This window comes from Bacillus rossius (genome assembly GCF_032445375.1).
Source record: "Bacillus rossius redtenbacheri isolate Brsri chromosome 4 unlocalized genomic scaffold, Brsri_v3 Brsri_v3_scf4_2, whole genome shotgun sequence".
Lineage (NCBI taxonomy): Eukaryota > Metazoa > Arthropoda > Insecta > Phasmatodea > Bacillidae > Bacillus > Bacillus rossius.
Window position 1 is genome coordinate 10384335 of NW_026962011.1, and position 17698 is coordinate 10402032.

General features: G+C 37.8%; 1 protein-coding gene across 1 annotated transcript in view; it reads right to left on the minus strand.

Moving 5' to 3' along the window:
• LOC134541910 (uncharacterized) overlaps positions 1 to 17698 on the minus strand; it is a 21260-nt gene continuing 3562 nt past the window's right edge. The window contains exons 2-3 of the mRNA XM_063385653.1: positions 4291 to 4431; positions 1 to 170 (exon numbers count right to left, since the gene is read on the minus strand). Coding sequence (XP_063241723.1) covers positions 102 to 170; positions 4291 to 4431 — 210 coding nt within the window. The 3' untranslated portion in view covers positions 1 to 101. The remainder of the gene's footprint in view (positions 171 to 4290; positions 4432 to 17698) is intronic.

Below are 17698 nucleotides of genomic sequence, written 5' to 3' on the forward strand. Positions count from 1 at the left end.
TTCCACAATAACAGTTTTTAATAATATACTGCCTTTACAATGTCAATTCAACTACTGTACATGGTATGCAAAGAAAATTCAACCAATTTACAATCTTAACATCACACAAACTTGAAGCGCCTGTCCTTGTAAGCCACTTCCCCTGTGCGGTACTTCTTTTCCCAGCTGTCCTGAAACAATAAAAAAATACTTCTAATAAAAAAAATATATGCAACAGTTCACAAACTATTAAAATGAGAAACACAAATAGATGGAGGAAATATTTACATACAATCATATCACAATATCCATACTTAAAACATTAAAACAACTAAATACAATTATTACTCCCAAATATCATAGGCAGCCTTGGACCTAATAAAACTGTCTTATAACATTTTTTGTATCACATGGTCATTTTAAGTACAATAAGTAAAATCTATATGAAAATAAAAATGTAAATGTTTTTTCGTTCAAAAACTTAAATCTCAGAAAGTTCTCCACAGACTGCTTGAAATTTTGACATAACAATGCATTCAAATGCGCAAATGGTTTTATACACCTATGTCACACCCGTAACTGGTAAAAAGTAAGATAATATAGAGAGGAAAAAAAATAATATATTTTTAATATCTTAATTTATATATATATTTATTGACGTCGTCCCAGGTGCTCCCGTGGCTCGCACAGGTCGTTATGCCACCTCGGTGCCTCACCGGTCGGCGTGTGTGGTCGGTGGTAGTGTCTCGAACGGGTGGAGGTCGATTGTCGCGGAGATCGACTCGAGCCCTAACGGGACCTGCCAGTACGCGCCAGTTGGCCTTCACCCCTCGGCGCGAGCAGTCGTGTGCGACTCGCGGAGTTCGGCGATCGGTGTTCGTGTGCGTACCGAGAACGTGACAAGTTAGTCGTGTGTGTGGTCCAACCACTCCTGCCTGCCACGTGGCGACGTCACGACCACCGAGAGACGGAGTCTCGTGCTGTGTACTAGCGCACAGCAACCACCCCTGTTAAAGGTTAGTTGGCGCCCTCAGACACCACCCAACCACGCATCAACATCGGCAGGACGACATAATATATATATATATATATATATATATATATATATATATATATATATATATACACACACACACACACACACATACACATACACACATACATAAAAAACCACACACACGCAGGCATGCATGCATGCATGCATCTCTCCATCCTTCCCTCCCTCCCTCCGTCCCTCCATCCTTCCCTCCGTCCTTCCCTCCCTCCCTCCGTCCCTCCGTCCGCCCCTCCGTCCATACATACATACATACTAGCGTCCGCCCCGGCTTCACACGGGTAGCACTAATTATCTATAACCAGATGACTTCTGGTGGATGGCTGGGGGCGGTCATGTGATGAAGTTTTAGTTTTTATCTATAGGTACAGTGCCTTGCTACACCCTAGGGGAAAAAAATTAACAATGTATTTAAGGAAATGGAAAATTATATTTCTTTTATTAATCTTTAATTAATTCATCTTAAGGCCAGCGGATATAAATTATTTTTTTTATTTGGAGCAAAAACATTTAAATTTTTGGTGTGCCAACTCGGGAGCAAGCCACATACAATTTTGGCAGTGTCAAAAACATGAACTTTCCAAAATTTAAGCCAGCAATAGTCAACGACTGGCCTTGTGCTTTGTTGATGGTAACAGCAAAGGAAAGTTGCAAAGGGAACTGGAGCCGCTTGAATTTGAAATGTAAATCGTTGGAAATCATCAGTATGCGTGGAATCAGTACATCTTGGCCTTTGAATTTGCCACCAATGATTGTTAACTAGATTAAATTTGGTGACAATTTTTTGATGGTCAATCTGGTTCCATTATAAAACTTTGGTGCGTTTAAGTTGCGAATAAGCATCACCGGTGATCCAACCTTCAATGCTAATACGTGCGGTGGCATTATGGGTGGTTCCAATGAATTCAAAAATTCAGTCGGATAATTGGCGGCTTGTTCTGCATCCATTACTGAGTCGATCGATTTGTTTTTTACTGTTTAGCCGGGCAGTTCCAATTGAATTTGCTTGTTGACCTCATCAATTTTTGGTGCCAAAATTGCACGATCACACAGCCAAACCAGATTTTTGTAGATAGACTTAGGAATACCTTGTAGACTACTGTTTGAATATTCAGTAGCATTTTACAGAAGTTCGGTGGGAACAAAATCTCATTTGTGGCGTGATCAATTGGAATTTTGCCATTTCCGATGTTCAATAGTTGTTTTGAGGTATTTCGGGAAGACGGGTCTTGCAGAAAATGCACACGCATGTTCGTTGATAGCGTGATTGTCTCGACTCTGTTCCAAAGATATGATGATTTCAAGCACGCGTTCAGCTCATCTGCAGAAATTGATCGCGAAATAACAGGCAAAGTTTGGCGGAAATCACCAGCAAGAAGAATAAGAACACCTCCAATTGGTTGGTTGTTTCCTTGAAAATCAGGCAGAGTCCAGTCAAGCAATTCGAATGATTCCTTATGGGCCATTGTGCATTCAAACCAAATAATAATTTTGCAATTTTTAAGGATTGTGGCCATACCCGAGTTTTTGCTGACATTGAAAGTTGGTGTTTCTGTCTGGTTCTAATTTAATGGAAGCTGAGTGCTAAGTGTGCAGTGCATCTGCTGTCCAATAGCATTGATGCAATTCCCAATGATGCCACTGCGAGTGCAATCCAATTCTGCATTCGAACTGATGCCAATATCAAACTGATAAGGAATGTTTTGCCTATTCCTCCTGGTGCATTGAGGAATAAAGTCTGCCATTTCCGTTTGTTACACGATGCATGACTTTGTTGTAAGCATTGATATCACATTCCATTCTCTTCTGGAAATAACTTAATTTTTAATTTTAATTTAAATAAAACAAAATTATCAAACCCCGATATCACTTTTAATTGTGAATGTTAAAAATCTAAAAAAACAAACTAATTATGTATTAATTTGTATTGAAAATATTACACAAAATTGCCAAAAAAAAAATCTGTTGATCTGATCACTACAAAAGTCACAGGATCACCCGCTGGGCTAATCTGAATATTCCCTGAAAATTTCATCAAAATTGGTCCAGCCGTTTTGTGTCCACAGGAAACATACATACACACATTGATTTACACACACACACACACACACACACATATATATATATATATAAAGAAATATAAAGATGATAGAGAGGTGTATATATGTGTAGATAGCAGTTTAGAGAGATATATAGAAATATACATAGAGAGAAAGATAAAATCAGAGAGCGATAGAGAGATGCTTTGTATGTGTGTACCTACTTCAAACAAATAACAAAACATTCGATTGAACCATTGCAACATATGCCAGGCATTAGCTACTTAAACATAATACAAACAGATCTACAATTTGCATAAAAGTGCTGATTTTCATGTTAGAAAGCTAAAATGTTTTCACAGGTAACTTTTACATGATTTAAGTGGACGGTCTGTCACTATTTATATTTAATGTGCGACTATAAACTGAAGTGAGGCATAAAAAAAAAATTCAAGTTAGTAAAAGGCTGCTGGAAATTAAAGTTTAGTGACTTCCAGCCCCCTTGCTGTTAATTTCGTAACCTTATCATGACCAGTCCTTTGGTTTTTTGACACCCTGAATTTGTCGCACAAGATGCGACATCAATGCACCAGCATAGTTGAAATACCATATAATACAATAAAATTGATAATTTTAGATTACCAACAAAATTTTACTTGTATCTTACACAGATTGAGTTGATGTACTGTACTGAATTTATAAAGAACTTCTATTTAATTAGTGGCAATTTGTATTAAATTTATTTGGCAGACAAATAACCAGCAGATATTTTGAGTGCTTTAGTCATTTTTAAACAGAAATTTTTGCTCTTAAAAAAATGTAGCTATGCATGTTTTTAGTTAATAAAAAAAAGTTGGTACAGTAAAAAAAATAAAGATGTTCAAGATGTAGTTTTGCATACACACCATTGTTGATTACACTGCATGTCATAAGAAACCTCTATAACAGACAAGAAAGATAAATAAATTTGCAAACACACAGAAAACAAGCCAGAACCAGGCAATGTCCAAAAATTATAACAGCACAGACAGTGGGCTAACAATGACAAGACAGTAGCAACAAGGACAGTAAATAAAGACAAAAATGACCTTGAACAAAACAACAAAACAGAATAACCCAACGATATCCTAAACACCACGACAGCATTGACAAACATAGTAAGTACACTTTCTAAATGCACAATGATAAGTTTTAGTAGTACTCATATACTGTACTTACTCTGTGTGACTTTAATATCCATGCATACAAAATGATGGGAACCACAATAAGCATGCCCATGAAAGCTGACTTGGGAGTTGGTTTGAAGTGATCGTACTGTGTGGCACGCAGGGCTGTGAACCTCTGGAGTCCTGTGTCAAACTGAAATCAAAAGATTGGAAAGATATAACTACATGCATACACAAACACTAATGCTAGGCAGACACATATGACATGAAATGTATCACGAATTACACACATGTTACTAGTTCTGTAAAATACTCATAAGGTGTATGAACAGAATTATTACCATATTTAACATAATGATTTTTACCAAAACTGCAAAAACTAAAAGTTGGGGTTGCATTATAATCACATACTTGTATTAACAGCGATAGGAACAGCTTAACTGAAAAACTACATGTTCTGCATCACAACTGCATCACTTAAACAACTTTAGACCGCTGTTAATTACTGCCTCCTGAAGCTCCTCTTAGTTGAAAAACTATACGATCTGCCCATTTGCCTCTAAAATGTGTCACTTATGCCCTTTAAGTCAGCTCTTCTTGTTTGTTTTATGGCTTCCTGAACATTTTAAATGGGAGGGGGGGGGGTGGATGTTTGTCAGCATGCCTGTGCACAATACATAAGATAGGATAACACTTCTGAATGTTAAGGTGGTGAAAGGGAGAGAGTTGAAGTTGAGTTTGTTGCTGGGTTCCTTCCACTTTCATCTGCTTCTCTTTTCACTGTGGCTGCTAGCCAAGGCACCCCCTCACCCCTTAGAAACTCTCAAGTCAACCATTTTATATTATATAACGCAGCATTCTTTGCTTTTCTGACCCATGGGTTTTGAAATACAACTGTAACACATTTTTTTTTCTAATTGAAACTTGCCGTTACAAAAAAACATGTAATTCATCCTATTAATGAAAGTAGCACTAGAAAATATCTACTAGGAAATATCATATACATTTTCTAATTTAAACAAGTTTTGATTTTTGTGTGTTTGGATTGTGATTTCCACTCCATAAAGTATTTTTCATAAACTCATGATCAAAATGTTTGTAGCAATCCAGACAACTGTACTCCCCACTTTCTAAGTAAGTTTATTAAAGATTTATTATTTTTTTATGATTATATACAGTCTGGTATGTAAATAAATGTTCCTGCTCAGTTCTATCCAGCAGGGCTTCGAACGTTCTCGACAATTTGACCGCCATGTTGGCAAAAGTGGAAGCCAAGTATTGCCAAGGCCGTTCGCAAATAGTCTACAGATTCAGCCCAGAGCCAGCCAGCTACCAGCAGCAGATGCCGTCGGAGACCGCTGTCATGCTCCAACCTGCCGCCATCTCATTGTGTCGCTGCCTTACGCCATCGTCACGACGTCATCACACCGTTGCCACTGTGCTAGAGGGGTCTCGACTTGGAAATTTGTAAGCCCTGCGAAATTTTATGCTGAAATTGGGACTTAAAATGAATCATTAGTAGTGAGTGATGTTTCGATGAGATTAGCGTTGTGTAGCAAGTTATACTCCTGGAGTGTGTAGGCGAGTAAACTCACATAGAGTTAGGAGTTGGTTTTTGGTGTCAAGAGCAAGTTTTGGCGTTAACGGTGTGTGATGACATGGTTGGGGTGACGGTGAGGGCAACATTGACCCTGGGATTGACATATAATGAAAGAACTGCTATAGGAGCCAAAGACTAGTAACTATATTTTATGGAGAATAGTGCATGGGCATTTGGAGTTGGTTCATTATTGACAGAGTGAGGTGACAGATACCTGCGAGTTTTTTGAGTGATGGTTAACTCAGTCGCGGCTTACGAGTAATGAGAGGCCGCGAGTCTACTGTTGCTGCCAAACTACAGAGGCGAGTAACGACCAAGGTAGCCGAGGGGATGGTTGCCAGCTGGTCTGTGTAGTGACGTTCTGTATATTGGTGGTTCACCAAGAGCGAGCGGCCTCTACTCTTCGAGCGAGGTTATCAACTCATCGACTACAGTCACTGATTTTATTGGAGGCGAGTAAACACCAATTGAAACCGCATCTTTGGCTGTTGTTTTCTTCAGCATAACATCATACTAAGTCAGAGGCAGATCCAGAGGGGCACTGCTCTCCACTCTACCCCCAAAAATGTACTGGATACAATGATTTCTTAATCAAAATTTGGATTATTTTAATTATTTATCAGACTGATATGTAACAATAACTTAGTATGGATCTCATAACTAGACTAAGGTGGGTATTTCATACTTCTGGTCACCCCCCCCCCCAAGCCCTTGCACTACGTATATATATCGAAAACACATTTTATATTATTCAAGCTTTTATATAAGTATACCAGTTTTTAACTTGAAATACACCAGCTTTTAGCAGTTCGGGTCACTTTCTATTCTATCACCACTTGTCCACGACGTTTTGCAGCTGGGCGGAAGAGAAACAGATTATTCCAATCCAGTTAGAATTCCTTGAATTGTCACCTCCTACATATGGACCATGTTGAGGGCATTCTAGATTTTTTTAATTGCCAGTTCTTTATCTTCATTTTTGTAATTCTTGAATATAATTTATCTTAAATCTACTTGGTTTTCATTCAGTGAACTAGAGGGGAGCAACTTATGTTTCAGTTCTGTGATTATTATTACTGTGATCTGTTGCTTGAATATTTTCACGATACATTTCTTAAAAAAAAAAAAAATATTTCTTATTTATATGTCCTAGATCTTTCTTTTTACAATGTATAAATTCGTCATTCTGTTTTCCTGGGCGGAAGAGATAGCACGGTCACGCGGAACAAAGGCTAACCAACATGTTTGGAAGCCAGTGCTGATAACACGCAACGCGATCGCTCCGGGCCGACTCCCGCCTACAGCCAGCCCAGCCAGCCCGCGGATACGCCCCTCGCCAGATGTCGCCGTTGTCTTTCTGTTGCAATGACGAGGGCGACGATGTTCGAGCGCGGCGACTACCAAATCGTTTCCCATTTGCGAATTAAGATTTATTCTATTAAAAAAAAAAATAGAAAAAAAAAGCGAACGACGACACAACCAGCTAACATTCTAACTATCGTGCTTTCACATTCCGGCCTGTATCGTAGTTTCCAGGCTGAATGTTCTACCTACTTAATATGGCGTCTCCAAGGCATGTCAAAACTAAAACCAAAAATTAAAGAAGTTCAGACAATTTAAAATTATTAAAAAAACTTAAATTGTATTTTCAGACAGTTTTTGTACATACATACTTTTACTATGTGGAATAAAATTTCAATATCTATCTTTAGCTATAAGTTACAATAACCAAAATAAAATGCAATGCCTACTAAGGTTTTTGAGCAGTTGAAAATAGCAATAAAACACAATTTATTCAGGTCTTCCCCTTAGCTGTTCTTTTTTCAAGAGTCAATAATTCCCTAATATTTTCATCAGTCCGAGATTATCTAAAGTTTCCATGTTCACCAAGCATTTTGGACCGATACATGCAGTGAAAATTTGACAATACGGTATGAAATGAACAAGCGAACGTGAATTTTTGTTGCGGCAGATCGAAAAGGTTTGGTGCAACGTAAAACCAAGTGGCGGAAGTTGAAGCGAAAGGGCAGCTCGTTCTATGCAATATACACAATAACAAGAGGAAAAAAGAAGGTACAGAACTTCACAGTTGGAAGAAGAAAGAAATGCAGACGGTATCACTTTTAATACGAGGCAAAAATTACACAGGAAAATTTATTTTAGTATGCTTGTAAATAATTTTGAAGATACTGATTCATTTGTATGTGGACCAATGGCAAAATGATTTAAAAAAAGAGGGGTGGGGTGAGGGACGATATATCCCCTTCTGAAGAAATTGGCGAGATTTCGGTGAAGGCGGTATGTTATTTTGAGTGATGCAACAACTGGTACTACAAACTAAACGGGAAGTGATGCATGTTGAGAATTATATTATAATAGTTCACGCCCTCGTTGTCGACAAGTTATTTTAAAATACAAATTCCTAATTCCTGTATCCGCCACTGATGTTCATTATAAGTTTAATGAAGAAAAAAGTTGCATTTAAATAAGGAATAATACACCAATGCTAATATGTAAATTCACTGAGTTGTATGCGCTCACTCGGGCGGTCTTGAAAGTTATTTTAAAATACAAATTCCTAATTCCTGTATCCGCCACTGATGTTCATTATAAGTTTAATGAAGAAAAAAGTTGCATTTAAATAAGGAACCATACACCAATGCTAATATGTAAATTCACTGAGTTGTATGCGCTCACTCGGGCGGTCTTGAAATACAAGTGCGTGAAGGCGAAAGGCAGGCGGAAACACCGACGCCACAAGTCGTGGCGCTAGAATAAACCTGTCCGACAACACATCGGCTCCGGTCCAGGCACCTTGAGGCCACAGCTGCACGACTGAACAAAGATCGAATACTGCTTTATCAGTTGGCATTCCCGAAATAAAGCATTTACTAGGCCCGACACACGACCCGAGAGAGTGAACGTGCAGAATACTTTTTATGCCCGTAAGTTCCCAGCGAATAACACAAGTTCGACGAAATGATTTACTGAGCTGATAAATGCAAGACATTATATATACACATACACACACACACACACACACACACACACACACACACAAGAAATAAGCCACTTCACAAAATTACACGTTTGATGAATGGTGCTGTGAGCACTCAAGAGACAGTGGGGAAAAAAAAGTGTTTCAGGGTATAACAAATGTAATTTAGTACCTATTCCTTGCTGCAAACAGTAGTTATAGAGAATACTGTATTTGTATATTACGCGGAAATTCAACTATAGCACTTATTTTACCAAATTTTTTAAAACACAATATGAAAGTAAGCAATAGTATGGGATGCAAACGAAGACGAGGTAGAGCCTACTTCAGCGAACGTATGGAATCAAGCAAGTGAGTTAATTGATATGTATACCACGTTAAATTAACATTATTTAACGAAAACCATGGATAGGGGCCAAATCCAAAAACATGTTTAAGAAATGCGACAACCCCTAAAAAAAAAAACAACACCCTACACCCTATAAGGAAAATCAAACCCCGTTATCTTGAACTTTTTTCTTAATTTCTCTATAATATAAATATATGGCATTAAATGGCATAAATAAAATCTTCTCAGGCTTGTATACTTTGTTTCATCCTACTATTTACTACGCGGTTTATAGTCTGAACAGCCCAAAGAAAATAACAGTTTCCTTACGTGAGAGGAAACAACTGTCAATCACTTATCCCAAACTAGGAATGTTGACAATAAAAAAGTTCTAAAAGCTAGGTCATGTGTCAAGTCAAGCCGTAAAATGCAATACGGAAGTTTATTACATGCTTTGGCTTAATATTATTTGAAAAAAAAAAAATAATAAGATGGTAGGGCCGGGTGTTATAAAAACCTATTTTTACATCGCACGCTGTTCTCTAATCATTATTACCTAAATTTGCGCAAACATGCTTAAGTTTTGCACACAAACGCACGCATAAATTGTATGGAGCTGAGCCTTTGTCGCACGATGTCCGTCAATTATGACACTCTCGCCGAATTTAAATATTGTTACGAACGTAAAGAAGGCCGGGACACGTGCAGGTGCAGAGCTGGCTGGCGACTGCCGCAACATGAGATGCACCGCGCGCGCCTGGAAGATAACAAGGTTTGTCGCTTTAGCCCCTCCTTCCCGCCACTCCCCGCGCGGCGCCCTGCCTTTGACACACAACTGACACCGGATAGCTGCGAAGTTACGCGAGCCGCCGACACATGTTTTCGAGAGATTTCTGCCGTCGGGACGGCGCGGAATGACGCGACTGGCCCCCGCAGCTCTCGTGTGTTCTGGAATTGCGCCGGGGCCTATATATATGCCCGAGGACGCCGGCAGTGAGTGAGAGGGGTTCAGAGAGAGAGAGTTCAGGCGGGAGCCTTACCGCGGCGGAGCTTCCGGGGCGATAGTGCCGCGGGTGCGGCAGAGTGGCGAAGTCCTTGGACGAAGGTTCCAGGGCGAACAGTTCAGTTCCGGATTATAGTGTCGCGGGCGCGGCGGAGTTCCAAGCGAAGTTCCAAGCGAGGCGTCGAGTGGGATCTCGGTGAAGGCAAGTGCGTCGGCGGCGGCGGAGTGCGGCGACAGAGTCCCGCGGCGGAGACCCACGAAGGGTGCTGCGGCGAGAGTTGCGCCAGAGGTGCGGCCCAGCGAGGTGTGTGGATTGTAAGAAACGAGTGACTGGTGAATCAACATTTTTAAGTGCAATTGATTATTTGGCAATTTTATAAGATTAATTGTAAGTGATATAAGTAGTGGCCATCAATAAAACTGTGTAATAAAAATTTTTAATTGGGCTATCCTTTACGAACCCGCGGTAAATCGTAACAATATATTTTAACAGTTAACTATAAATACAGTGTAAATTCTTTATAATGTCACTCGATTTAACGACAAACTTCTTAAAACGTCGAAATTGCTGGACTTTGGTTGGCTTACCTTGTTTTCTATACAATAATACACTCTATATAGCGTCACGCTCAACAACGTCACGACAACAATACAGCATTATAAATCATTAAGTAGTACTTTCTAAGTTGCAGAAGTTGATAAGAACTGCAGCTGTATACATTATTCTGTTTGCTGTTTTTTTTTGTTGTATTATCTAGCACGTGTTTACTACGATTGACTTACCGGAGATTCTAAGAAATTTTGTCTTTTGTTTTTCTATGATTAACTTGCACATGTTTACCTCGGTCACTAGACTTTTGTCAAGTTGTTACACATTATCATTATCACAGATGCTTACAGACTTTCGAACTGGAAACATGGCGAGTAAACGAAAATATTTGTGTAATGACGAAAAAGTTTTATTAATACGCTCAATAGAGGCGGGAGAAAAGATCAGTGATGCTGGAAGACGCTTTGGATTTAGCCGCTCTACCGTGTCAACAATATTGAAAGAAAAAAAAATTAAAATAAGAAACATAAGAAAATACAATTAAAATATTGGAGCAGCAAAAAACATCAGACGAAGATAACAGACTATACGCAATAAGTGTTATTTGTATAAATATTAATGTTCGTGTGAAAATGTGTACTATATTAGTAAATACATATTATTACAGAATAGTAAAATGATGTATTTTATTTCTCTCAATTTAACGACCACTCTCTATAACGCCGAAAAATGTTCATTCCGTTAAGTGTCGTTATATAGAGTTTACACTGTATTTAAAAATAGATACATTAAATTAAGTATATTTTACTGTGATTTTAATTAATATATTAATTGAACAGGAATTGTTTTACACGATACATTTTTTAATTGTATTTACCGTAGAGCATGGTTTGTTATTTCAACTTTTGTCCAATAGCAACGTTTAGCAACGTTTTGTTGTCGTTATAACACCCGAGTTAGATTCATAAATACTGACGATAAAATTTCGGTGAAATCGCCATTATGTAAAGTAATAACATTTTTATAAAATGAAATCATTAAAACTGAATAAAAACTGAAAGATAATAACCAGCACTTTAAATTAAATGCTAATGACCATTTAATTATTCATTTTCCCATTAACGTCCATGTTGTTTACAGAAAGCACGATCAACCAAGGTAAATTAGTATAAAAAGGGCTGTCGCCGGGCAAGAAACTATGCGTTATCAGGAGAGAAGCAATGCGTAACGCTCGCAGAGCAGACACGCAGTATTCCCGATAAAGAGTCTAAAGGTGAATAGGCAAGCAATGTCGCGCGCACGTGATCTGGTGCGGCCGAGATAGCCCGCGCTTATCTTCTGCTGTTGCTTGCGCTGGAATTCCCCCCCCCCCCCCCCGACCGGGCCAATAGACCGTTATCATCACTGATGACAGAGAGTCCAGTCTTCCTGCGGAGGCAAAGTTCATTACTCACGGTTGACCAGTCTGCACTCCCGCACGCCTGAGTCAACAGAGGCGCCGACGCATCTGTCACAGACATACTCATTCATCCATGTCGCCGGTGATTCAACATCATACTACTCATATGGCATCTTTTTTTTTTTTTTTTTTTTTTAAGTATCGTCGACAGCGAAGCCATTAAAGACGAAAACACAACGGAACAAAGAATCGACCATGTTTTGAAAGGAACCGTCCCAGAATTTGCTTGGAGTGATTTTTAATTCTTCTGCTTCTTCTTGAACTTGGGCTTGTCATGTCAAAAACGAGGTAACAACAAACGTATAAACGCAAAAACACAGTTCAGATCCCTGGAGTGATTACGGGAAACCAGGAAGGCGGACAGGGATTCCAACCAATGACCTCCAGAATGCGAGTCCACTGCGCCACCTCGCTCCACAAAATAAATACTTACCAACACAAAAACAATTTCTATATCAGCCATCGACTCTGGAAAGAAAACTTAACTATTTCATACGCGACTGTAAAACATAAAGGTTACCAGATGTCCTATTCTATGCTGAAATATGCTACATTAAATGACTATTTCGAATAAACTAATGAATATATCCTATTTTACCAATAATATTTGCACCTTACTTTGCTTGTACAAAGGGCGGTATTTCTCGTCGACGATTGCTGTTATAACTGTAAAATACTACCCATACACTGTAGTGGGCTTTCAGGCACTTTGTAGACTAAAAATTACATCTACTTAGAAGATGCATATTATTTTGGCTACTTATTATGGGTGAAACGGAAAATTACTTCTGGTATGGGAAAGCAGTATCATCATACGAAGATAATATGATAATCGGAATTCTCATGACACTTGTTAGTGCTCCGAGAACGACTAATGCGTCTGTGCACTGCTGCACACATTGATTAAACCTGGTTTAAATTGACAACAGAAATGAAGACGGTTTCTCCTTCCTCTTTACTAATTTATCCACAATCACGAAGGAGCAAGACTCGTCTCACACGTTAATACAAAGAAACTCTGATACCACTCTTGGGCATGAAAATCACGAAAATTTAATGTTATGAAAGGCAAGTACCATAGGCGTACCCAAGAATTTTTTTCGGGGGTGTTCTTCCAGATTTTTAGAAAAACTGCATAAACACCAAAAATTAATTATTTCTTGAGTAAATAAATAGGATAGTCTCAAATTTCATTTTTTAACCTGGACTATTGTTGATATGTAATTTGTACGTAATTTTTCTTTCAATAAACTTAAGTAAGTTCACATTACAATATTAAAATACCTACAAAACCCCCCAAACAGATATATATATATATATATATATATATATATATATAAATAAATAATTAGTTAACTTAACGAATTTACGTACGCACTTTACAAACTTATTCCTAATAAGTTTACGGCATGACGACAGAATAATTGCTGTATAATTTGATTGTAAGGGTGTTAGCAACTAAGGCCGTCATCCGTCTGTCAATTAAGTGACCTGCACCCAATAAGATGGACTGAAAAATGTCATCCACTCGTCCGTCTAAAGCTTGGTAACTTTATACTTTTGACGGGTGAACGGATGAAACTATAACCTCCTAATGTCTTCTAGGTGTTTGCGTATAAAATAAAATATTATATTAAATTGTATTAAAGTTTGTTTAATTGTTTAGCTGATTCCAAAATCATTTCTTAGCTTACGTTAGACACATTTCGAAAGCTCTATTTTGAAACAAAAATGGTCTAAGTCACGGAAGTATTATAATTACGTATGGTAACTCTGGAAATGTGAAAAAACATACCGAAAAAAAAAACTCTGAGTTTAACGAGTTTCAAGTACTTACTTTACATAATTGTTTAAGTAATATAATTATATATGATAATTTCCCCCCCCCCCAAATTGTTAAGTTTTCTCAACAGTTGTCAGCATTGACATGGAGAAATATTATGACGGACGAGCGGAGTGTTGTAAATCGCCAGCCGACCTCCGTAGCGTAGTCGGATGCACACCGGCTGATGGTGGGAGAGGTTCTGGGTTCGAGTCCCGGGTAAGGCATAGGAGTAAAATTGAGACTTATTCAAAATATACACTTGCGATAAAAGATGATGAAAAAGAATAATGAAATTGATATTTCTGGCTAAACGGATACCGCTCAAGGCCAAAATCCAAGCAGTGAAGTGAAGTTGTATATCGCTTGGCGGCTGACGGACGAACGGATGACGGACGGATGCGACGGGCTGTTGTAATTCATGCTTTACAATTCAAGTGTAGCAAAACAGAATTAAATCTTTATATATAAAAATCTCGTGTCACGATGTTTGTCCGGGATAATTTCCGATACTACTGCATTGATTTTAATGAAATTTCGCACGAAGGGTGGTTAAGACCTGGCAACAGTGGGTACTCCATCTCCATGACAACTGGATTTTGCATTGTTTATGCCTTCTGTGTCTTCATGGCAACGGGCATCGCTTAGATCGATTTCTTTTTTCAATTCGAGGCATATTTCTGTATAGATTTAATTGTTATTTTATGTAAAATTATTTAAATTTAAAAATATATTTTACTGACTCATTACGATTGACTTGAAATCTTTCATCTGATTGAAACTTAGCATAGTTGTATGTAGACGCTCACTAAGATATGATTTTCCGAAGGGAGTTTTGGGGGTGTAAAATATAAAAATATTCCTGTTTTTGGTAGAAAATCACCATGGCAACGGCTGTTGCTTTGTTGATGCTTTATTCGTCTCTATGGCAACAACTAATTCACTGTTAGTGCAGTCCTCATCACCGTTGAAATTTTACGGGGACTATAAATCAAAAATTGCCCTTTTTTTTCAATTTTATATCCTAAACATGAACTTGACAGTAATGTTCCTCATGTTATGCAAGATGACGTTTTCCGAAAATAAACTCCCAAGGGTGGTTAAGCCCAGGCAACAGTGGGACAGCGGGATCTTGCATTGTTTATGCCTTCTGCGTCTCCATGGCAACAAGCATTGCTTTGATTTTTTTTTTCCATTCGAGGTGCGGCAGTGGCGTACCCACAAGGAGGGGCATGTATAATGAGCGGCGCAAGTGTTCTGCCTGTAGACTGCCGTAGCGAAGTACGGGTACATCAGTTGTACGTTGCGTGCTCGAGAATCGGGAAACCATCGGTGCTACTAGTTTTCTCTCCGGTACATTACAAAGATTTGTAATAAATTTTTGTCGAAATTAATTGAATTTTATTTCATTTATCATTAGGTACTGTAAATGTGTTATTTAATCTCATTTTTTCCCCATTAGTATAGCAGTGCGAAGTTGGGTCGGGCAGCTAGTATAATATATATTAAATTATATTGTTTTATTACAATATTCGCTAAAAACACCTACACATTGAGTTGAGGCCATTAAGCTACTTACTCAAACACAACTTCACATCACGTTGCACTCAACAAGGTCCCTTTCATTTGAGGCGAGAAATTTACATTTCAGCTTTTCAATGTTTGTAACAGTCGTTTAAAATTACACACCTTGCTATAATCAAACTTTCTTCTTCGTGTTATACGTACAGATGTACAGTATTTAAATGAAAGTACCTGACTTGACAAAACGACCAAAAAACGTCCCATCCACCCCCCCCCCCATCCACCCACGTTTTAATAGTTTTATAGAGTTTTGTATGAAATTAGGTCGCAATCACTACTGTTACTCAATGCCCAATTCTACTAAGCAAATCTAAAACATAATCAAAGTAGAGTTGAACTGATTATTCCATAGAACAATCACCACGATTTGAGAATTTAGACTGACCTATCATGAACCAACCACTGATATTCAAATTTGTTTACGTTTACTTACCAATTGGGCTGCTTGGTGACGTTATTTCTCTCGTTGCTCTGTGTTTAGAAATTGAGCTCGAATGCCATGAGTGTTCATAATTTTCTTGCCTTATTTCGGTAGGGGGGGGGGGTTGAACCCCCAAAACACCCCCCCTGGGTACGCATATGGTAAGTACAATGTTGAAATTAATGACTCCTTGCAAACTGCACACATGCATGGTCACAGCAGACAGGTAGACTTGTAGGAGCAGAAAACTGGACCATCAACGAAAAGACACAACAGAGCTTACTTAAGAAATATTGAAGGAAACATATCATTTAGAGATGTACTGTATTAGGTAAAGAATGGTATTTTAACTAGAAGGGTATATATACAGTACTCTGAAAAAGTAATTGGGCTCAATTACAATTACTGTGGTGATAATGTAACTAATTACAAGTAAAAATTACTTTACATAGAAGTAATCAGTAAAATTACAATTACAATTACAATTACTTTCCGCTACCATTTTAAAACTGACCTACGATTCAATTTTTTTACACTTTGTTACATTAATAAACACACGTACATACATATATGCTTTTTAAAAAAAATGATTTCATGTAATGATTAAATTTATTATCTTTAATTAAATGAATAATAATTATTTGAGGACAAACTTGCTTGAATAACATCAAAAGACTTCATACAAGTAGCTAAGTACCTGTAATAAAAGTAACACTCTTTAAATTTTGGAATTTACCTTACAAAACAATTGCATTTTAAAGTTCTCATCAGATATATTCCATCTCTTGATGGCAAAAACATCTTTACCAACACTAAAAAGACGCTCAACGGGAGCACTTGACGGCAGCGATGTGTTGAATTTTAAAAATGCAGATTTCAGGATAGGGTAATGTTGGAGACACTGCAAGTCACTTTGGCTCTTCATTTTTGATCATAGATGTTGTGCATACGATCGTAGCACTACAAGCGTAAAATTATAAACTTTACTAATACAAAAGTGTATGATCTTCTTGTTCTTAATTGTATTCATTAAATGTTCCTAGAATAAAAGTAACGGCAAGTAAATATAAAGTATCGATTACCTTAATGTATCGATTACAATTAATGTTATGTATTCCGATTACAAGTACGAATTACATTTTTTAAATGTAATTCGTTACAAGTATAAATTACTTGAAAAGTAATTGTTACAAGTAATCCGATTACTTGTAATTCGTTACTTAACAACACTGTATATATATGTATGTGTGTGTGTGTATGTGTTTTTGAAAAAGTACTTAGTTATTGTTTTAAAGAATCATACTTTTAAAATCTTTTCGGGGGGAAGAACCCCTTCCCCCACTTATCCCCTTTCCACACCAAAAAAGACTTATCAAAAATATATTCTTATAACTTCCTTTGGCCCACCTCTTCCACAAATTCTGGCTATCCCCATAGCACTAGTTCAGAGTCTTGCACTTAGAGCCAATGATGGCTGTAGACTTTGCAGGGCCCTGGACCATTTACTTTTTCAAGGCATATTTTGGAGCCATTTTACATCACATAATATCTAAGAACTATCATGGACAACTTGGTTTCATGCTTTGCTACAGACAGGTTTTCAGAGCTAACTGTGTAAAGTTTGAATCATGCATGAAGAATTGTGACAAAATTAAAAATTTACAATTATGCAGCAACTGCTTTAATCATTTAGAA